Source organism: Hypanus sabinus, chromosome 21, assembly GCF_030144855.1.
Source record: "Hypanus sabinus isolate sHypSab1 chromosome 21, sHypSab1.hap1, whole genome shotgun sequence".
Taxonomy (NCBI): Eukaryota; Metazoa; Chordata; class Chondrichthyes; order Myliobatiformes; family Dasyatidae; genus Hypanus; species Hypanus sabinus.
The window spans coordinates 25,925,599-25,948,647 of NC_082726.1; the positions used below are offsets into that span (position 1 = coordinate 25,925,599).

Below are 23,049 nucleotides of genomic sequence, written 5' to 3' on the forward strand. Positions count from 1 at the left end.
CTATCACCTGCTAGCTTATACTCCTTCTCATCTCCCCACCTGTTTATTCTGGTTCTTCCCCCTACCTTTCCAGTCCTGAAGAGTCTCAGTTCAGAACATTGGACCATTATTCCTCACCTCTGATGCTGCCAGACCTGCTGAGTTCCTCCATTATTTTGTGCGCGCTATGCACATCATGAATTTCCTTCTTCACTGTTTCTACAAGTGGCAAGTTTTCTGTCAGCAGAGGCAATATTTTCATTCTCAGCCACCCTATTTTCAAACCAGTCAATGTTCTTAAAAAAAAACACACTGAAAAGAATTTTGCCTGATTTTCCCCTCTACAAGCAACATCTTAAAATTTTTGTTCCAAAGAATTGTGTAGTCAGTATGATAAAAAAAATGCTTCAAAAGGGCAACAATCATACCAGTGCCCAAGAGCAGGGTGAGCTGCCTTAACAACCACCATCCAGTAGCACTCACATCTACGGTGAAGTGTTTTGATAGGTTGGTCATGGCTAGAATTAACTCCTGCCTAAACAAGCACCTGGAACCACTGCATTTTGCCTATTGCTACAATAGGTCATTGGTTCTTCACACAGCTCTGGATCACCTGGACAATACAAATACACATCAGGCTGCTGTTTATTGACTACAGCTCATTGTTTAACACAATCATTCCTACTGCTTTGATCAAAAAGCTCCAAAACCTTTGTCTCTGTACTTCCTTCTGCAACTGGATCCTGAACTTCCTCACCAGAAGACCACTGTCTGTGCAGATTAGAAACAACAACTCTACCTTGCTGATACTCAACACTGGCTCACCTCAAAGATCTGTGCCTAGCCCATTGTTCTACTTTCTCTACACCAATGACTGTGTGGCTACACACAGCTCAAATGGTATCTATGAATTTGCTAACAAAACTGAAATTCAGACAAACTGCTCAAACTGTTGTCTGAATTTCAGATGGTGACGAGAAGGCATACAGGAGCAAGATAGATCAGCCGGTTGAGTGGTGTTGCACTCAAGACCGAAGAATCAATGGTGGACCTCAGAAAGGGTAAGACGAGAGAACACACACCAGTTCTCAGAGGGATCAGAAGTGGAAAGAGTATGCAATTTCAAGTTCGTCTCTGAGAATCTATCCTGGGCCCATTATATCGATGCAGTAACAAAGGTGGCACAACAGCGGCCGCTGTATTTCATTAGGAGCTTAAGGAGATTTATTATGTCACCAGGGGCACTCACAAATTTCTAAGATATACTGTGAAGAGCATTTTAACTGGCTACATCACTGTCTAGTATAGAGGGGGTGAGGGAAGGGCAATGCACAGGATCAAAATAAGTTGCAGAAAATTGTAAACTCAGTTAACTCCATCATGGGCAGTAGCCTCCCTAGCATCAACGTCATCTTCAGGATCAATGCGTCAAAAAGACGGCATCTATCATTAAGAACCCTCATCACAAAGGACATGCCCTCTTCTCACTACCATCAACGGAGAGGTAAAGGAGTCTGAAGGCCAATACTCAATGATTCAGGAATAGGTTTTTCATCTCTGCCATCAGACTCCTGAATGAAAACTACATCACTACTTATTCCTCTCTTTTTGCACTACTTAATTTTTACTATATATTTTTTCCTGTAACTTAGTGTTTTTATTATGTATTGACATACACTGCTGCCGCTTCACAAATTTCACGACATATGCCTGTGATATTAAACCCAATTCTGAATTTGCAAAAGAACTAGATCAGGATGTTTACTTTCAAAACATAGCCTGCTATAATCTAGAACGTATTGCCTAAAAGGTGTTATAAAACAGATCCTACAGAGGACAAAAAAGACTTTAAGGGAATTAGTTAAACAATGAAAGGGAAAATTAATATAGGAGGTCTGATGAAAGGCAGAGAGGAACTAATTTTCAAAAGAACAAGCATGGACATTTTGGACTAAATAGCTGTTATTTTGTGATTCTCCAACTTCTCACATGGTCTCTGCCCATTATAACTTTGATAAAAGCTTCTCCATTTTCCTCCTCAACTTAGCGCATCACTATTTAATTATAGGTTCCCATTTTTAAGTTTGGTAAAACTTGTGAATTTATACTTTTAGAATTACATTTCTTGTTGGCATGTTTTGATATTGTGATGTACAAAAAAAAACATTATGAATAAGTTCTCACAAGGAAAATAGTATCTCTATAGATGCCAGTGATACAAAATGAAGTCCACTAGGAAGGTGTTACCAAGGAGGTGAATATTATATGTTTTTTTAAAAACATTATAATTCAGAGAAAGACTGCCTAAAAAGAATTTAATCATGCACAAGAGCATTTTAAATAATATTTTAACAAAAGTACTTTGGCATAATGTTCAAAACTCATGGTGTTAATAAATGTTTTAATATCTTTGGAAGTATTTTCTTAAGTTGCATTCAATTGTTCTAATTATTGATCGTAATGTCCACATAATTTAACATTTTACTGCCGTAGGTTGAATTTTACATCCTGAATGTTCCCCAGTTAATTATCAATGACAACTAGTGTATTAACAAAGAAGCAATACACTAGTTGAAAATTAGAACTAAACTGTTCCATTAATCACTCTTACAGTAAAGTTACTATCTGTCAGAAACATACTGAAAATCTTTTGAGAACAAATTGGGTCATGCTTTCTTTTATTATTTGAAATTACCTAATCATTTTTATTATTCATAATGACCATTTCCCAACATACTGACAAGACTGATTGGCTTATACTTCCTACCCCAAACTGTACCGTTTTCTACATCATATTTATTAATCATTAGATTGTAAGAATAGAAGATCTAATTCTTCTCTAGTTGGTAGTGAACTAAAACCTGGAAGATACAAAAGGCAGAAGCTCCCAGGTATTTCCTGTTTGTGTAATTAGCAGTAATTGCATACCCAGACACTAATACCAGGTTAAACTTTAGGATAATTTACCAGTCTATTGCTATTTTTAAGGATTGCTTCTACAAGACAACTACTGTGGCATTATCAGCACCATCAAAATATTTCTATTAAGGGAACCTACCTCTCCCCCAGACACCTAGTTCCCAATCAAACCCTCCCACTAGCTCCCTGCAATATTAAGACAATTTATTACATCTTATGTAATATTGCTGTGTGCCTATGGCTCTCTTTCCACAACAGAGCACTAAAGGAAAGCAAAACTGCAAAATTTATTAGCTTAACTTTAGAAAAAGGAAAAACTGAATAGTCGGGATAGTCAAGTCAAGTCTATTGTTATTTCGACCATAAACTGCTGGTATGGTACACAGTAAAAACAAAACAACATTCCTCCAGGACCCTGGTACTAAATGAAACAACACAAAACGACACCAGACTATGTGAAACAGTACAAGGCTACACTAGACTATGTAAAACATAAAAACTGCACAAGACTACAGACCTGCACAGGACTACATGAAGTGCCCCAAACAGTGCAGGGCAGTACAATAATTAATAAACAAGACAATAGGCACAGTAGAGGACAAATTACAATACAATAACAAATGATGTAGATGTCAGTCTAGACTCCGAGTATTGAGGAGTCTGATGGCTTGGGGGAAGAAAGTGTTGCACAGTCTGGTCGTGAGAGCCCGAATGCTTCGGTACCTTTTGCTAGATGGCAGGAGGGAGAAGAGTTTGTGTGAGGGGTGTGTGGGATCCTTCACAATACCGTTAGCTTTGTGGGTGCAGCATGTGGTGTAAATGTCTGTAATAGTGGGAAGAGAGAACCCGATGATCTTCTCAGCTGACCTCACTATCCACTGCAGGGTCTTGCGATCTGAGACAGTGCAATTCCCGAACCAGGTAGCGATGCAGCTGCTCAGGATGCTGTCGATACATCCTCTGTAGAAAGTGGTGAGGATGGGGGGGTGGGAGGTGGACTTTGCTCTGCCTTCGCAGAAAGTAGAGACGCTGTTGGGCTTTCTTGGCTATGGAGCTGGTGTTGAGGGACCAGGTGAGATTCTCCGCCAGGTGAACACCAAGAAATTTGGTGCTCTTAATGATCTCAATGGAGGAGCCGTCAATGTTCAGTGGAGAGTGGTCACTCCCTGCTCTCCTGAAGTCAACAACTATTTCTTGTATTGCTCACATTCAGTGACAAGTTGTTGGTCTGCACCAGTCTGCTAGCTGCTGCACCTCCTCTCTGTAAGCTGACTCATCGTTGACATGCTGATGAGACCCACCACAATTGTGTCATCAGCGAACTTGATGATGTGATTTGAGCTGTGTATGGCTGCACAGTCAAGGGACAGCAGAGTGAACAGCAGTGGACTGAGCACACAGCCCTGGGTGGCCCCCGTGCTAGGTGTGATGGTGTTAATTAAGTTTATTAGCTTAACTTTAGACAACAAAAGGAAAAACTGAATAACCTGGATAGTCAAGTCAAGTCTATTGTCACTTCGACCATAAACTGCTGGTACAGAACACAGTAAAAAAGAAACAATGTTCCTCCAGGACCCTGGTAATGGAGGACTGATCCGGACTGACTGAGGTCTCCCAGTCAGGAAGTCTAGGATCCAGTTGCAGAGGGAGCTGTTCAGGTCTCACAGTTTCAGCTTTCCAATCAGGTGCTGAGGAATGACTGTGTTGAATGCTGAACTGAAGTCGATGAACTGCATTCGAATGTATATGTAGGGGAGAGAAGCGGGAAAAAAAAGTGCAAAATCTTGATTTAAAAACAAAATTTTGTAGTAAGCACATAGTTATGGTTTTCAAGGCAAATCTCAAAACTCCTCTTTGATTAAACCATATTAAATATCTAATGTTTTGAAAGATGATATATTGCTTTCATTAATCTTCTCTCTCTATGATAGAGACTTAAAGCAGGCTCTTTAGCCTTGCTAGTTCATGTCAATCATCAAATAACCATCTATATTAATCCCTTATCATTTTGAATCCAACTAACAGAAATTTGACTCTTAAAATTAAAAGGGATAAGAAATTTAAGGGGCAAATTAATAGAAAAGAATATTGTAATTGACCAATTTGTTCAGAATAACTTTCATATTATTTCCCTCTTTTGCGTGCTATATCCCATTTTAAAACAAATGTAGCACAATTATTACATTAACTGAGATGCTATATAACTAGAGACACAAGAGTCTACAGGTGCTGGGATCTGAGGCAACATAGAAGAGGTGCTGGAGGAACTCAGTGGGTCAAGCAGTATCAGTGACGAGAAATGGACAATCAAGACCTTTCACCTGGACTTGACCCAAATTGTTAAATATGTATTTTCCTCTACAGATGCTGTCTGACCCAATGAGTTCCCCTAGCACTTTTTTGACTGATATATAACTAACAAACAAATGTGAATTTAATGATTTGGGTCATATTTTGACTTTTGAATCCATAGATAAATGACTGGAGTGCACCCGAGTATTAATGCTGAAACTGGAACAGTTTATTTGGCTTGCATCATTCAAACCAAAATTAGCAGTCACACAATCCTAACAAATTAACCTAGTTAAAGCAAGACATCAAGTGGAATAATGAACTTAGACGTATTTCACATTCTGCCATAGCTTGCCACACCCTTGCCACAACAAAAAGCTGGGTATGCATTCTAAGATAATCACACTGTACTGTTTAGAAAAAAAGAAAAAAATCAATGATGTATGTCTGATAAACTGGATTCTGATTTTTTATTTTGCACAAAACTTGGGCTCGTGCCCATGTAGTGGAGAGCATTGCTGAAGTTGCTATATTTCAGCCAAAAGTACTCCCAAGTATCTCTGCAGAAAGAGCAGCAGAGTTCTCTTTGCTCCCTAGCCACAAGTTTCCTTCTCAATTCACATCACTTGTACCAGAATACTTGATTATTGACAGTGTTGCTGTTTGTATTCCCTGCTACAACATATGTGCTTCCCGGTTTTCCTGGAGAAGTAACTGTATCAAATTCATAAATGCACATTCATTATTCAAGCTCCCATGGGCTCACTGGAGAAAATTGTCAATTTAACATGGATCAACCAGTGAACAAGCAATATTTTATATGAATCACTGCTACTATATATAAAAGTTTTATACCAAATGTTATACATTTCCATGCTTTTGTTGAAATATTCAAGGCACCTCTACCTGGAAGAATGGTAGGTAGAAGTTGTACCTTCAAGTGGTGCTTAACTAGCAAGGCTGTTGACTGGAAGCTGGTAATGAGGATTGGGATGAAAAGGTCCTTTCTGGCTAGCATTACTACAGTGGGATCAACATCCTACTCCTGTGATTTATATTTCTATGCTTCACAGAAAATCCACAATGTTATTTGATTCACTGATTTAACTCTCGTGCAGAAAGACAACTGGAAGTACAAACCACCTTTGTACTCTGATAGCACACTAAACTCTAGTTCTTCGTTAGATTATTTTATTTGGTATCTTTATGGCTGTTCACTGAATTATAGTGCATTTCAATAATTCAGTGCAATGTGTTTATATTTGCTCACAGCAAATATATTTAAAACAAAACATGTTCACCCTAGAAAGGTTTTGTGGAAACAATCTTGGCAAAACAAATGATAAATTTTAGTTCATCTGTAAATGATGAAATTAATGCATGCCTACCCACTTTAAGAAAAATATAAAACTTATACAGACACTAGGCATTAAAGCAAAGGAGAAACTTGTCCAGGCTCTTTACCTCAGAGAAAATGCTAGAGGAACTCAAAAAAAGGTCAGGCAGTATCCACAGAGATGAATAAACACTTGACATTTTGGGCTGACACCCCTCATTCAATGTGTTCTGATGAAGGGTCTCAACCCCAAATGACTGTTTATTCTTGTCCATAGATGCTGTTGGACCTGCTGAGTTTCTCCTGCATTGTGTGTGTGTTGCTTTGGACTTCTAGCATCTGCAGAATATCCTGCATTCAGGCTCTTTATTTAAAGCTGTCAGATTATTTGATTGTCTTTAATGAACACACACAAATTTTCCATTGATCTTCGAGGGGCTAACACCAAACACACAGATGAGAGGATTTGGGCTGCACTTACATGGAATATCCACTTTATTAGGTACTTTCTGTACCCAATAAAGTGGCCACTTAGTGCATGTTTGGTCTTCTGCTGCTATACCCTATCCACTTCAAGGTCTGATGTGTTCTGTGTTCAGAGATGCTCTTCTGCATACCTCTGCTGTAATGCATGGTCACTTGAGTTACTGTCTTCTTATCTGCTTAAACCAGTCCTCTGACCTCTCTCATTACAAAGGCATTTTCACCCACAGCACTGCCCTCACTGAATGCTTTTTGTTTTTCACACCGTTCTCTTTAAACTCTAGAGACTGTTGTGCATGAAAATCCCAGGAGATCAGTAGTTTCTGAGATACTCAAACCACCCCACCTCCAACTAACAATCACACCTCTGTCAAAGTCTGTTAGATCACATTTCATCCCAATTCTGACATTTGGACTGAACCACATCTGAACCTCTTGGGCATGTCTGCATGCTATTATGTATCGAGTTGCTGCCGCGTGACATGTTGATTAGATACTTGCATTAATGAGCAACTATACAAGTGTATCTAATAAAGTAGCCAATGTGTGCACATGACGGGACTAAAATTAAATACAGTATTTTATTTTTGGGCAAGTAGTAGTGATGGGTAATCCGTGATGTGACAGAGGTCTCAAACATTTCCATTGCAACTCACTGCCAAGAGTTCACATCTGACCCATGAGACCAGCAAACAAGCCATTTGTCCATTTGCTAATTTCCAGAAGTCCTAGATGTGATCACTATGAGTAGACAATGTCATCCTCATCTCTGAATTTTCTAATGACAAAATCCTCCTCCTTAGTGAACACAGATCAAGTGTGACCAGGCAACATTTGGCAGTATTCAAAAATCCCATGATATCACACTTAAAGCCCTTGTTAACATTAAGTTCCGAAAAGCTTCATTGATTTTTTTTGCAGAATATATTAGACATTGTATTGAATGAAATTATAAACACCTAGCTAGCCATTAGAATAATGTTTCCAGTTTCCCATGTAGCTAGCATCAACTCTTCCAATTTTGATGCAGAGGGAACTTCACAAAGGTAATTCTCTTAATTACATAATTTGCCAAACATGCACAGATCTTACCAGGTTTTCTCATAATAAAATACCAATGTTAACTAGACTGTGGAGTTTTTTTTTAAATTGGGACTTCATACTTATTTTGAGTCAGAAGCCAAAACCACTCCCTAGCCTAGGAAAATTCAAATCCATATAGTTGGAATTAAAATCTCTATATTTGTTGGATTTGAATTTGTAAAGGTTCAGTACATGCTACTGAGCCAAATGGCCTATTAGGTATATTTTAACTTCAACGTATGACAGTAAAAGTTAACACTGAAAGACTTAAAACAATTTAGAATCAATTATGTAAAGATATTTGATAAGTTTTGAAATATCAAAAGCCAATAGTAATGCCACTTCGAGTATGCAGGTGGAACTAAGAGTTGTAACAATGTTTGGAAGTTTAGAGATATGTTACAAAGGTGCACATCACATCTAGAGTGCATTCAATTCAACTGGGATATAGCTTCTGTACTCACACATCCACAGATAGTATATGCGTTTTGCCAGGACACGATGTTGATCTGGAATCTCATTAAAATCCTGGTAAAAACATGGCTTCAATGGAATGAACTTTGGGAGAGGGGGAAAATTGTTCTCTGGAAGACAAAAAACAGTTCATCTTAATATCACATTAAATATGGTTAAAACAATTCAAATATTTGACACTCATTATTAAACAGGTAGATCTTATGCTATGCTGTTAAAACACATTTAGAACAGGCTATTACTCTTTCAAATTATGTTACATGCCCTATCATGATTTCATGGGAATTTTCTCAATCTATCATACATACTCTTATAGGATTATATTTTCTGAGGCATAAAGAATGGAAACAAGCCTTTTGCACCAACTTGTCCATGCCAAGTAATATGTCCAACTAAGCTAGTTCCATTTTCCTTTCTCTTTCAGCCCTGTTGAAGAATCTTAATTTTCTCTACCTTTAATATCACTTTTACCTGCTCCAGTGATTTCAAATGAACTGAGAAATTCCTTGTTTGCTCATCTCAGCTGTTTTGTCTTGTGCCTCCTCTATCCAATTATCCAGCATTATTTTAATTCATCCACTAAATATATACATCATGATGCAACTGCTGAGTTATGACAGGAACAAAACAAGGAAAATCACTGATTAGAAGGGCCATCTCTGCACAAGGGTATATATCAGATCTGCTAATGGTTCTCAAATCATTAGGTAGGCCCCAGCAAATCATTTGTTTGAGGACACCAAGTACCATTAGGTGAGCAAGGCCAAGGGAAGTATGATGTCACTTTTCTATATTGCAATTCTATAAAGTTTGAAACTGCGAGATCGAGAACCAAGATATTCTTGACAGATCCTCAAGCTGACACAAGCAGCACTGAAGGGGTAGTGAGATAAATTGAGTTAAAGGAATTAGTGTGTTATTTTTTTTGTTTATTATGTCATTTGCCATGGATATAGAGCAGAAGCACTCATAATTATGTTTCAGAACACTGAAAATAGAATGAAAATTAAATTTTTGTCAGCACAGTGAAGAAAGAAAGAAACATCAAAAAATAATGTATGTGGTACAATTGGTGAACAGTGATGAAAATAAAATTAATTAGCACAGCAATGACAAAACTTGAGTTCGTAAGTTTATTGGCCACACTAGGAACAGAGCATTTCCTGCAAAGATGCTTTCAAGAAGTTTTCAAAACTGTTCTAATGATAAAAGTGGGATATCATCAATTTACATGACTTTAGTGCAGTTGTGGTTAGTGCTGCATTGTTCATAAGCAGAAATACAATTGTGAACATGGAATAAAAATGCAGAATATTGATTCCAGTTTTACTTGGCATGATATACTAAGCACATTCAGCATTTAAAAAATGAAACCAAAAGTACAGTAGTGTAGATAATTAATTCCAAAATATATAAAGGGATATTTTACACAGCGATCTCTAGAGAGAAATTGCCACATGGCAACTCATGTGGTTTGTTTTTAAACCATCAAAAAAAACTTCAAGTATACTTTTGTATGAATAAACATAGATAAGAGTTTTGTACAATGTAGTAATTTAAGTGGCAGTCTCTGTTGACTAAGCACTGAAGAACTGGAAACTCCCAGGAAATGTTTTGTTTGAAGTACTCACTCTATGTAGAAAAAATGCAACAAAAGAATAAGTGCTGTCACCAATTTAAAAGTCAACTCCCCTCTGAGTAATCAGCATAATTTCTGGCTCTTGGGGATAGCAGTAGTTCACAAAACAGGAGTGCAAATTAGATTGAAATATTCAAAGGTCTCACGTGACTGCAACCGAATGCAAGCAGTACAATTTACAAACATTTCAATTATGCTTAGGGAGCAAGTAACTGGGAGAAAATAAATTTAAAAAACTTATTTAAGCTTCACAGCAAGTATTAGACATGAACTCAGCAGCCACTTTATTAGGTACAGGAGTGGACTCCACTGCGGTCTTCTGCTGCTATAGCCTATCCACTTCGAGGTTTGACATATTGTGTGTTTGAAGATGCTCTTCTGCACTCCACTGTTGTAACGTGTAGTTATCTGAGTTACTGTTGCCTTCCTGTCAGCTTGAACCAGTCCGGTCATTCCACTCCAAGCCCTCTCTTTAACAAGGCATTTTCTCCTTTACAGCCAGTACTCAATGGCATTTTTTGTAGTATTCTCAGTAAACTCAAGACTGAAGTGTGAAAATATCGGGAGATCAGAAGTTTCTGATATACTCAAACCACCCCAAATGGCAGCAGCAGTCACTCCATAATCAAAAGTCACTTAGATCACATTTCTTCCCCATTCCGATGTTTGGTCTGAACATCAACTGAACCTCTTGATCATGTCTGCATGCTTTTATGCAACAAATTGCTATCTCATTAATAGCAGATTAGATATTTGGATTAATGAGGTGTGCCTAATAAAGTGGCCACTGAGTGTAAAATTTGCATTTAATGTGAGATGCAAGTTACGTCAAATGCTACTTTACGATTATTTTGTGCTTCCAGGAAATGTAGATTATTTTCAGGAAATTGAACATGACTTACAATATATACCCATACCTGCCATACTTTAAATAGTATCTGCGTTCTGCCTTTTGAAGTAAGTTACACGTTCCAACCTGTAAAACAAAAAACAAAAAGGCTATGAAATACAAGAGCCAAATCAGAATTCCAGTTGAATCATAAAATTTACTTAACTATCACAAATCATTTCACTGCAAATTACAGTTACAGCTATGTGTCGTTTAACATCCATGATACATTCTGTGAACTCAGATGTTATGTGATTTGGACGTTATGCAAACACCATATTATATACTTAGCAAACCTATATGGAATACTGTAGTGTACCTGTGTCGACTACATAGCCAACTTACATTAAAACGGTACACAGGTAGTCCCCGAGTTACCAACGTCTGACCTATGGACAACTTGTACTTACGAACCAAGGAGAACACTGTCCGCCATTTTAAGTTGTTGCTGTTGACACTGTGTTGAGTGTTTAACTTTGTATTTGGCTTAAATTTTTCTTCGTAAGATTCACCCTGACCCCCCGCCCCCCATTCCAGTTGGCTGGTGGCACAGTGAGATCAGCGCCGGGCTTGAGAACAGAGGTTTCCCAGTTCGATCCATTGACAGACCGCTCCCTTGCCGGGTTGATGTCAAGCTCGCAACTCGACCTCGTAAAAAAAACACTGCCACCTTCAGTTTAAATTCCCAAGCAGAGTATTATGGAGGATCAAATACCCAAACCCAGCACACTTGTCCCATTTAGCCTGTCTCAATGTGGTGGTCCTTAGGACCCAGCGGAGCTTGGGACCAGCCGCCCTCAGTGCTTCTGTTTGATTGATGGGAAGTGATCGCAATTGAAAATAAAATGGAAATAATAAAGCGTTTGGAAAGAGGTGAAACGCCATCGGTCATTGGAAAAGCGTTAGGCTACAGCCGGTCAATGATTGGAACAATTTTAAAGGATAACGGATAATGTGAGAATAATGGAGCATGTGAAAGGTCCAGCTCCGATGAAAGCTACGATTATTACTAAGCAACACAGTGGTTTAATTATTGGAATACATGTGTTCAAGTGTTTTATATGCATAGAAAGGTAAAATATACACTATATACTAAGACAAACCTTTGACTAACTGACGCTAAATACCGGATGTTCTTGTTCCAACTTATGTACAAATCCGACTTAAAGACGGACTTAGGAACGGAACTCGTACGTAACCTGGGAACTGCCTGTACTGTACACTATAATTTTTTATTTCATTTTAAACTTTTTAATTTTTTTCACTTTTTAACCTTTTATGTAAACACTTCCTAAGCCTATATCACATACAATTTATCAAAGAGGATCAGGATCATCCACATTGTTCTCAACTTCCTCATTGTGTTCCACTTCAGGAAGTGTTGGCTTCTTCAGGAATATGTCATTAGGAATTTCTCCAAATCCGATATAGGTCCCTCTTGCATTTTTGTGAGCCTTGTAGTTTTCAGTAAAGCCGATCCTTTAACAGCTTCGAGAACTTTTTCTTTGTTTTCCAGGATCATCATGATTGTCGAGTGCGACATGCCTAAATCCCGGGCAATAGCATTCACTGCTTTTCCTCTTTCATGTTATTTAATAACCTTTTGTTTCACTTCCAAATCAATACTTTTCCTTTGCCTCTTGCTGCTGCTATCACTAGGAGTGGTTTTGCTGTGTTTGGAAGCCATGAGGGTAATATTTTCGAAAGAACATTAAACAGAGAGATAACGCTACTACACACAAGAGAAGCACGATACAAGATTGGTTATGTCCGCTATGTCACGTTCTCCGATCGGGACTGCGGATGTATATGCGATCGGACGTTGTCCAAATGGACGTTAAACAGTGCACACCTGTAATTAAATGAACATTCTAACTCAAATTTTACTATTCCAAATCAGTACCAAAATACAATTACAAACAAGAGAAAATCTGCAGATGCTGGAAATCCAAACAACACACACAAAATGTTGGAGGAACTCAGCAGGGCAGGCAGCATCAACAGGGGGGCAAAAAAGAATATAGTCAACATTTCAGGCTGAGACCCTTCAGCAGGACTGGAGAAAAAAAATGAAAAGCAGAGTTAAAAGGTGGGCGGAGAGGAGGAAGAAACACAAGGTGATAGGTGAAACCGGGAGGGGGTGAGGTGAAGTAAAGAGTTGGGAAATTGATTGGTGAAAGAGATATAGGGCTGGAGAAAGGGGGGGGGGGAATCAGAGAAGGGGGAATCTAATAGGAGAGGCCAGAAGGCTATGGAAGAAAGAAAGGGGGAAGGGAGGAGCACCAGACAGAGGCAATGGACAGGCAAGGAGATAAGGTGAGAGGGAAAGGGGATGGGAAATGGTGAAGGGGGGGCATTATCTGAAGTTTGAGAAATTGATGTTCATGCCATCAGGTTGGTGGCTACCCAGATGGAATACAAGGTGTTGTTTCTCCAACCTGAGTGTGGCCTCATTGGGACAAGTAGAGGAGTCCATGGAAGGAAATAGGAAGTGGAATTAAAATGGTTAACTACTGAGAGATCATGCTTCTTCTGATGGACGGAATATAGATGCTCTTGGAAGCAGTCTCTTCCAATCTACCAGGAGCACTGGACACAGTATTTGACTCAAATAGACTCAAAGGTGAAGTGTCACCTCACCCAGAAGGACTGTTTGGGAGTCAAGTAGGGAGCCATGCCTGTAGAAAGTGGGGGGCAGGGGGAGGGAAAGATGTGCTTGATGGTGGGATCCCATTGAAGATAGCAGAAGTTGTGGTTAATTATGTGCTGGACGCAGAGGCTGGTGGGGTGGTAGGTGAGGACGAGGAACTCTACTCCTGGTAGGGCAACAGGAGGATGGAATGGGAGCAGACGTGCGTGAAATGGAAGAGATGTGGTTGGGGCAGTATTGATGTTGGAGGAAGGGAAACCTCTTTCTTTGAAGGATGACATCTCCTTCATTCTGGAATGAAAAGTGTCAACCTGAGAGCAGATGCGGCAGAGACAGAGGAATTGAGAAGAGGATGGTGTTTTTACAAGTAACAGGGTGGGAAGAGGTATAGTCCAGGTAGTTGTGAGAGTCTGTGCGTTTATAATAGTGGATAAGCTGTCTCCAGACACAAAGACAGAGAGATCAAAAAAAGGGGAGGGAAGTGTAGGAAATGGCCCCAAACAGTCCATCCAGGTAAGGTGACATTCCACCTGTGAATCTGTTCGGGTCATATACTGTGTCTGGTGCTCCTAGTGTGGCCCCTTATATATCAGTGAGACCAGTCATAGATTGGGAGACCACTTTGCCAGGTGCCTATGCTCTGTCTGCCAGAAGAAGCTGGATCTCCCAGTAGCCACCTATTTTAATTCCACTTCCTATTTTCATATGTCTATCCATGACTTCCAATCCGATAGCATGGACATCTACTTTTTCGGTTCTTTGCGGGAATGGGACCCACTTTCAGGGCCTTGCGATTGGTCACTTTTTGATATCCCAAGGACATGTCCTGGAAGACCAGCATGCCTTCAGGGTGCCGCATATTCGTGGCTCTGGAGATGGGCTGATTCTAGGCCAGTGCCCCTGACTGAGGCATCACGGGAGGACACAGAGCATCAGAAGCAGCGGGTTAGCTGCCTTGGGCTGTGTGTCCAGAGACCAGAGCATGGAAAAAGTGACAGAGTAGGCATTTAACATCACATACCAGCAAGATGTTTATTATGTCTCTCCTCTCATTGTGAAATGGGGACACCTCTTCTTCCCTTATTGGGGAGACAGAGTGAGGCTATGGCAAGTCGAATTACCGGGTGAATGAGTAGTCTTTGGGGTACTGCAAATCTGTGTCTTTATATCAATTCTACAGGACAAGTAGAATTACAAAAGGCCTGTTTCTGTACTCAACTCTTCTTGTTTCTTTGCAAAATACAGTGTGTGACCATACTGATACTCAGGAAATTTTGGTTTTCACAGTACAAATACTGGAACAGACCAGATGGGCCAAACAGCTTGTTTCTGCGCTGGACATTCTATGTTTCAATGAAAAATATTGTAAAATTCCAAATAATCCAGCCCAATCAACTTTGTTGGTGGCAGTTTAGTGACCACTAAAGCTCACTTTTTTTGTGTTTATGATTTGACAATAAAATTCCTAGTGAAATTGCCAAGTGTAAAAGGAGCATTGGAATCAAGGTCTTGGTAAGTCTGTAAGGAGAATGGCATACAATTCCTGTCAAGTCAAATGCCCAACAATTTGGGTTTCCAAATGGAAAGACAGCAGATTGTTGTACTGCAGTTTTACCGTATTTGGCATAGTCTATCAGCAGCTACTTCTACTAAGCTATGACTCCTAATTACACTTGCCCAGCCTTTCACTGTATCACTTCCTCTGCTCTATCCTTAGCACCCTTCCTTGCAGCCTGCTTCTGCTACTGGGGAAAAAACAAAGCAGAAAAGCAGTCTTAATCCTCCTCTCCAATCAGATTCCTATTTCTTTAGCACTTCACCTTCTGCACCAATCACCTCCCAGCTTCTCACTTCACCCCCCTTCCCCCACCCATCCTTACCTGGCTTTACCCGTTACCCAAGCTTTACTCCTTCCCTTCTCCCCACCTTATTCTTATTCCTCCCCCCTTCCCTTCCCAGTCAATTAAAGGTTTTGTCTCAAAACATCAACTGTATTCTTTTCCAGAGATGCTGCCTAACCTATTGAGTTCCTCCAACATTGTGTTACTCTGAATTTCCAGCATCCGCAGAATTTGTTTTTAAAACTTAATCCTAATCTCTGTATGACCCTCTTTAAATACTGCTATTTATCTATTTCTGAATTAAGATTTCTTGCTATGCAACTCCATATATGATTTTTAAACAAGCATGGTAGTTAATAATCAAAACCACAAAATACAATTAATCTGGTTATATTTAACATCTGTTCATTTGCGAGCACTTAGAAGTACTTACAGAACCCAAAGGCTTTGTACTAATCCTACTTAGTAGATTCTATGGGCAGGGCAAAGCAACTTGATCTGTGTGCAATAAAGTCCTTGAAAATAATTCTTAATCTGATATCAAGCATACTATTTGGTGAGAGTTTTCTTGGAAAAGACGGTTGCCATCCCTGTGAACAAAGACTGTTGTAGTGATTTAACCCATTTCATTCACAAACATGAATGATTGTACCAGACAATGGCAATGGCAAGGAAATAGGAACATCAAGGGATTTTTCTAAAAAAAAATGCACCGAGAAATTAAATCAATTGAAGCACCACTTTTTAAAGCAGTCATTGACAAAGAATTAACCCACCCTGCCCCCAGTTGATAATGCTACAGATATATACAGTGCCTTGTAAGAGTAAGCATCCCAAATGCCTTGTTCACATAAATGAGTATTACAACCAGGGATTATGATTAATTTAACTGAGAATTTTTATTTGTGAATCACAGGCTCCTCTTTTCATTATACTGTCCGAAAAAGACAGGGAAAATAGTAAAGCATGAAAAACTAAACATTCAAAAACTGAAATGTCAGCAGTTTGAAAATATTCATCTCAACATGTGCCACAAAATGCTCCTTGCTCATAAAGACTTCAGAGTTTCACTTAGAAGATGCTGTAAAGATGTGGTAGTTGGTCTTGTGGTCAGATGAGACTAAAGTAGAACTTTAGTAGTCCTGACGAAGGGTCTCAGCCCGAAACATTGACTCAACATGAAGAAATCTGCAGATGCTGGAAATTCAAACAGCAACACACAGAAAATGCTGGTGGAACACAGCAGGCCAGGCAGCACCTATAGCGAGAAGCGCTGTCGACGTTTTGGGCCGAGACCCTTTGTCAGGACTAACCGAAAGGAAAGATAGTAAGAGATTTGAAAGTAGTGGGGGGAGGGGGAAATGTGAAATGTTAGGAGAAGACTGGAGGGAGTGGGATGAAGCTAAGAGCTGGAAAGGTGATTGGTGAAAGTGATACAGAGCTGGAGAAGGGAAATGATCATGGGATGGGAGGCCTCAGGAGAAAGAAAGGTGGGGAAGGGGAAGCACCAGAGGGAGATGGAGTACAGGCAAACAACTAAAAATGTCAGGGATGGGGTAAGAAGGGGAGGAGAGGCATTAACGGAAGTTAGAGAAGTCAATGTTCATGCCATCAGGTTGGAGGCTACCCAGCCAGTATATATAAGGTGTTGTTACTCCAACCTGAGTTTGAATTCATTTTGACAGTAGAGGAGGCCATGGATAGACATATCAGAATGGGAATGGGACGTGGAATTAAAATGTGTGGCCACTGAGAGATCCTACTTTTTCTGGCAGACCGAGCATAGGTGTTCAGCGAAACAGTCTCCCAGTCTGCATCGGGTCTCACCAATATATAAAAGGCCACACCGTGAGCACCGGATGCAGTATACCACACCAGCCGACTCACAGGTGAAGTGTCGCCTCACCTGGAAGGACTGTCTGGGGCCCTGAATGGTGGTGAGGGAGGAAGTGTAAGGGCAGGTGTAGCACTTGTTCCATTTACAAGGATAAGTGCCAGGAGGGAGCTCGGTGGGAAGGGATGGGGGGGACAAGTGGACAAGGGAGTCGCGTAGGGAGCGATCCCCGCGAAAAGCAGAAGGGTGGGGGGAAGAGGGAAAAATGTGCTTGTTAGTGGGATTCCAATTGAGATGGAGGAAGTTACGGAGAATTATACGTTGGACCTGGAGGCTGGTGGGTGGTAGGTAAGGACAAGGGGAATCCTATCCTGAATGGGGTGGCGGGTGAATGGGGTGAGGGCCGATGTGCAGGAAATGGGAGGGATGCTCATTTCAACAGATGCTGCCTGACCTGCTGAGTTCATCCAGCTTTTGTATGTGTTGATCATGCTATGGGAATGCTTTTCAGCAGCAGTGACTGGAAATCAGGCCAGGATTGATGAGAAGATGAATGCTGCTAAATACATAGAGATCCTGGATAAAAACCTGCTACCCTCTGCCAGAAAGCTTAAACTGGGGAGGTAGTTAGTATTTCAGCAGGACAGTGACTCAAAGCACACTGCCAAAACAGTAATGGACTGGGTTCAAATGAAGAAAATTGATGTTCTTGAGTGGCCCAGCCTAAATCCTGACCTTAACCCAATCGAAAATCTCTATCAAGTCCTGAAGATTGTTGTCCACTGCCGCATCCCAACTAACCTGGCACTGCTTAAGCCATTTTGCAAGGAGGAATAGGCGAATCTTGCTCCATCAGGTGCTGCAAATCTAATAGAATCTTATCCAAAAAAGACTACTAGCTGTGCAAAAGGTGGTTTAACCAAGTACTGAGCAAAAGGTGGTGAATACTTTTGAACTGCTGGCATTTCAGTTTTGAATTTTTAGTTCTTCAGGCTTTACAATTTTCCCTGTTTTTGGGCTCTACTGTGGTGGGGGGGGGGGGGGTAAAGAAACTCCTGATTCACAAATAAAAATTCACAGATAAATTGATCAAATTCCCTGGATTTATGTTAACATTCATTTCAAGAGAACCAGCTTTTGGTATGCTGGCCTTTATGAATCAGAACATTGTGTATAGGAGTTGGGATGGAATGTTAAAATTGTACAAGACATTGGTGAGGCCAAATTTGGAGTATTATGTACAGTTCTGGTCACCGAATTATAGGAAAGATGTCAACAGAATAGAGAGAGTACAGAGAAGATTTACTAGAATGTTACCTGGGTTTCAGCACCTAAGTTACAGAGAAAGGTTGAACAAATTAGGTCTTTATTCTTTGGAGCGTAGAAGGTTGAGGGGGGTTTGATAGAGGTATTTAAAATTATGAGGGGGATAGATAGAGTTGACACAGATAGGCTTTTTCCATTGAGAGTAGGGGAGGTTCGAACAGGAGGACATGAGTTGAGATTTGAGGGGAAAAAGTTTAGGGGTAACATGAGGGGGTACTTCTTTACTCAGAGAGTAGTAGCTGTGTGGAATGAGCTTCCAGTAGGAGTGGTAGAGGCAGGTTCGATTTTGTAATTTTAAAAAAATTGGATAGGTATATGGACAGGAAAGGAATGGAGGGTTATGGGCTAAGTGTAGGTAGGTGGGACTCGGTGAGCGAAGTGTTCGGCACGGACTAGAAGGGCCGAGGTTGCCTGTTTCCGTGCTGTAATTGTTATATGGTTATATAAACAAAGGGTTAGGGGCTGAACATTTTTTCAAGGCACTGCATATGAAATGACATTGTTGGCTTAACATTTCTGATTCCGTTAGACTTGAAACTGGTGTTCCAAAATGATCAGAAGGACACATCATATATATTCTGTGGCTATTTTATTAGGTACACCTGCTCATTTATGCACAGATCTATCAGCCAAACATGTGGCAGCAACTCAAAGCACACAGACATGGTCAAGAGGTTCCGTTGCAGTTCAGACCAAATATCAGAATGAGGAAGAAATGTGATCTAAGTGACTTTGACTGTCGACTGATTATTGGTGCAAACAAAAAAGGTAGTTTATCTCAGAACATTTCTATGTACAACATACTCTATGATTTACAGAGAATGGTGTGAAAAACAATCAACATACAGTGAGCGTCAGTTGTGTGTGTGAAAGTACCTTGTTAATGAAAGCGGTCAGAAAGAATGTGAAGATTGATTCAAACTGACAGGAAGGCAACTGTAACTCAAATAACCATGTCGGTAGTCTGAAAAGCATCTATGAACACACAACACGTCAAATCTTGAAGTGAATTGGATACAGCAGAAGTCCACACTGAGCTCCATTCCTTTACCCAAGAGTGGCCATTGCGTATCTTCTTGAATAAAATGAGGAGCATGATGTACTGAAATCCGTGAAGAGCTGTTAAAGGGTATCAATTCTAATCTCAATGGTTTCATCATAAAATTGAATTCACACAATAGTCAAAATATCTGAAGCTTTTTTTTGTGCATCTCGTACTAGGCTTAAACCCTGCTTCAATGATTGGCCCACATTCATGCTGTGAGATCACAAGGCTGCAAATTTCACACTGAAGCTACATGAAAAGACACACATTTAGCATTACCCAGTGTATTTTTCCTCACTTTTTCCACTGCAGCTGATCTGCAGAGAAGAGTTGTTCTTGGGCTGAGAAATGTCACTGCATAGAAATGAGCAAACATGGGGCAGTTACTATGAAACTGCCATTCTTAACAGGAAATACACAGCTGAGAACTAAACATTTCCTCACAGTAGGAACAAGAGCAATGCAACTAACTCCAGATTTCTGCGGCATTCAATGGACTCAGGGCCTCATGCTGTGGTGGTGCCTGTTTATAACCTGCAGGAGTGAGGCATTGGAGCCAGTGTGCTCCACCCAGTTCTGGGGTGGGGGGAAGTATAGTGCAACATCTGGGCTGCCCCCGCCACTACCCCCACGCCTTGCGTTCGCTTGGCAGAAGACAAATTCTACTGTGGTCATCTGCAGATAAGCGGTGTTGAATGGCTCGAGTTTGGATTTGCTTATTGCGTGCCTTCTTCTCACCATCAATACGTGTAATGTGTGTTTTGTGCTGTGTGTGACTGTGTTTTGCACCTTGGCCCCAGAGTAACATTGTCTTGTTCGGCTGTATTCATGTATGGTTGAATGACAATTAAACTTAAATTGAACTAAATTTGATTTTCATAAGGGGTCCCTAACATTTCAAAGCAACATCTTATATACCGTACACACAAGCTGGATGAACTCAGCAGGAACGGATGCTGCCCGACCTGCTGAGTTCATCCAGTTTGTTTGTATGTCTTGATTTGACCACAGCATCTGCAGTGTACTTTGTGTTTATCTTATATATTATATCTTGAGTTTTGGCATAGGGCAGGGCAGGGGGAGGAGATCTTCCACCTGAAAATGTTAAGTCTCTTTCCAAAGATGAGGATTTCCATCATCATTTCCTTATAATTTAAATTTCCCCACTTGTGCAGCTTCCTTCTCTTATTTTCATTTGAGTAAATGTAATGCAAATTCCATGCAACAGTCATGTTTTTCAGGTTTTTTTAAAAAAAGTACAGATAGAAGCAAAAAGTAGGATTGCATTGGTATGTGGATTAGTATTCAAATAAATTGAATAAATGTAACCAAGAACAAATCTACACAATGTATTTTCCAAAACATATATGAAACAACATCACAATGCAGGAATATGTACTTCCTGTTCCACTTTGAAATATTTAATGTAAAACAAATTTAAATAAAACTTTAAAGTAATGCATTTTGAAATATTTTCCAAATATTAAAAAAGTTCTTACTTTAATCAAAACATAAATGGAGTTTTGTTACAGGTAACAATTATCCAATGAGTGCCTTGCAAAGCTCAAATTATTGCTTCACTTCTACCGTGAAGACCCCATGGAAAAAATATCCTACCTTGTCTAAAGCCCATTCATCAGCAAATATGCACTACATCCAAACTTGGCTTCAACCCCTCCACAATAAGCAGGCCTAATCCAACTCTATTCTTCCAACATGTCAACTGAGGGAAGGGCAGGTCTGACAGCTCAAGCATTTGAAAGTTTCAGGTGTGCCGGAGGAGGGTGCAAAAAGGGAGGAGTCACTGCATTGTTGATCAGGGTGAGCATTACTTCATACTCAGGGAGGATGTCTGGAAGGGTTCAGCTAAAGTTATATGGGTAGAACTTAGATATAAGAAAGTAGCAATCACTTGAATGATATTATATTATAGGCTCTCCAATAGTGAATTAGAAGAACAGACATGGTGGCAACTCACGGCAAGATATAAAACACAGTATTGGGGAATTTTAACTTTCCCAATGCTGATTGATTTTATCTTAATGCAATGTGTTTAGATAATCAGAATCAGATTTATTATCATGTGTTGTGAAATTTGTTAATGACAGTAGCAGTTCTATATTATGTATAGAAAAAAATAATGATAAGTACATCAATTTCCAGTGTGCATATACTGAATAGATAAAAATTGTGCAAAAAACCAGAAATAATGTATATTGAAAAAGTGAAGTAGTGTTCACCTGTTCAATGTCCATTTAGGAATCAGAGGCAGTGGGGAAGAAGATTCAGGTTTCTGTACCTCCTACCTGATGGCAACAGTGAGAAAAGGGCATGCCCGAGGTGTAAGAGGTCCTTAATAATGGATGCTATCTATCTTAGGCATCCTTGAAGATGTCCTGGGTACTTTGTAGGCTAGTACCCAAGATGGAGCCGACTAAATTTACAACACTCTGCAGCTTCTATCGGTCCTGTGTAGTAGCCGCCGCCTCCCACATCCTCCCCCCCCCCCCCCCCACACAATGATGCAGTCTGTCAGAATGCTCTCCATGGTACATCTACAGAAAATTGAGTGTTTTTGTTGATATACCAAATCTCTTCAAACTCCTGATGAAGTACAGTCACTGTCTTGCCTTCTTTATAACCTGGTCCAACATATCGATGCAGTTAAGTCCTCAGAGATCTTGACACCCATGAACTTGAAACTACTCACTCTCTCCACTTCTGATGCCTCTGAAAATTGGTGTGTGTTCCTTCGTCTTACCCTTCCTGAAGTCCACAATCAGCTCTTTCGTCTGACATTGAGTGCAAGGTTATTGCTCTAACACCACTACATTAGTGGCATATCTTGCTCCTGCACGCCCTCTCGTCACCATCAGAGATTCTACCAACAATCAATGCATCATCCGCATGGTATCTCAGCTATGCCTAGCCAGTCATGGGTACGGAGAGAGTAGAGCAGTTGGCCAAGCACACACCCAAGGTGCACCAGTGTTGATCATCAGTGAAGAGCAGATATTATCACCAATCCACATATATTGTGTTCTTCTGGTTAGGAAGTCAAAGATCCAGTTGCAGAGAGAGATACAGAGGCCCAGGTTCTATAACTCCTCAATCAGGACTGTGGGAATGATGGTGTTAAATGCTGAGCTACAGTCAATGAACAGCATCCTGACACAGGTGTTCATATTGTCCAGGTGGTCTAAAGCCACGTGAAGAGCCACTGAGACTGCATCTGCCACTGACCTATGGTGGCAATAGG

General features: G+C 40.2%; 1 protein-coding gene across 2 annotated transcripts in view; it reads right to left on the reverse strand.

The window, feature by feature from the left end:
* LOC132378894 (secretory carrier-associated membrane protein 5) overlaps positions 1-23,049 on the reverse strand; it is a 66,868-nt gene that overhangs the window by 34,012 nt on the left and 9,807 nt on the right. The window contains exons 2-3 of one of the 2 annotated variants that reach the window (XM_059946185.1): positions 11,123-11,181; positions 8,557-8,676 (exon numbers count right to left, since the gene is read on the reverse strand). In XM_059946185.1, coding sequence (XP_059802168.1) covers positions 8,557-8,676; positions 11,123-11,129 — 127 coding nt within the window. In that variant the 5' untranslated portion in view covers positions 11,130-11,181. Of the gene's footprint in view, positions 1-8,556; positions 8,677-11,107; positions 11,182-23,049 lie in introns of both variants that reach the window. The other variant, XM_059946186.1, reaches the window with a different exon arrangement.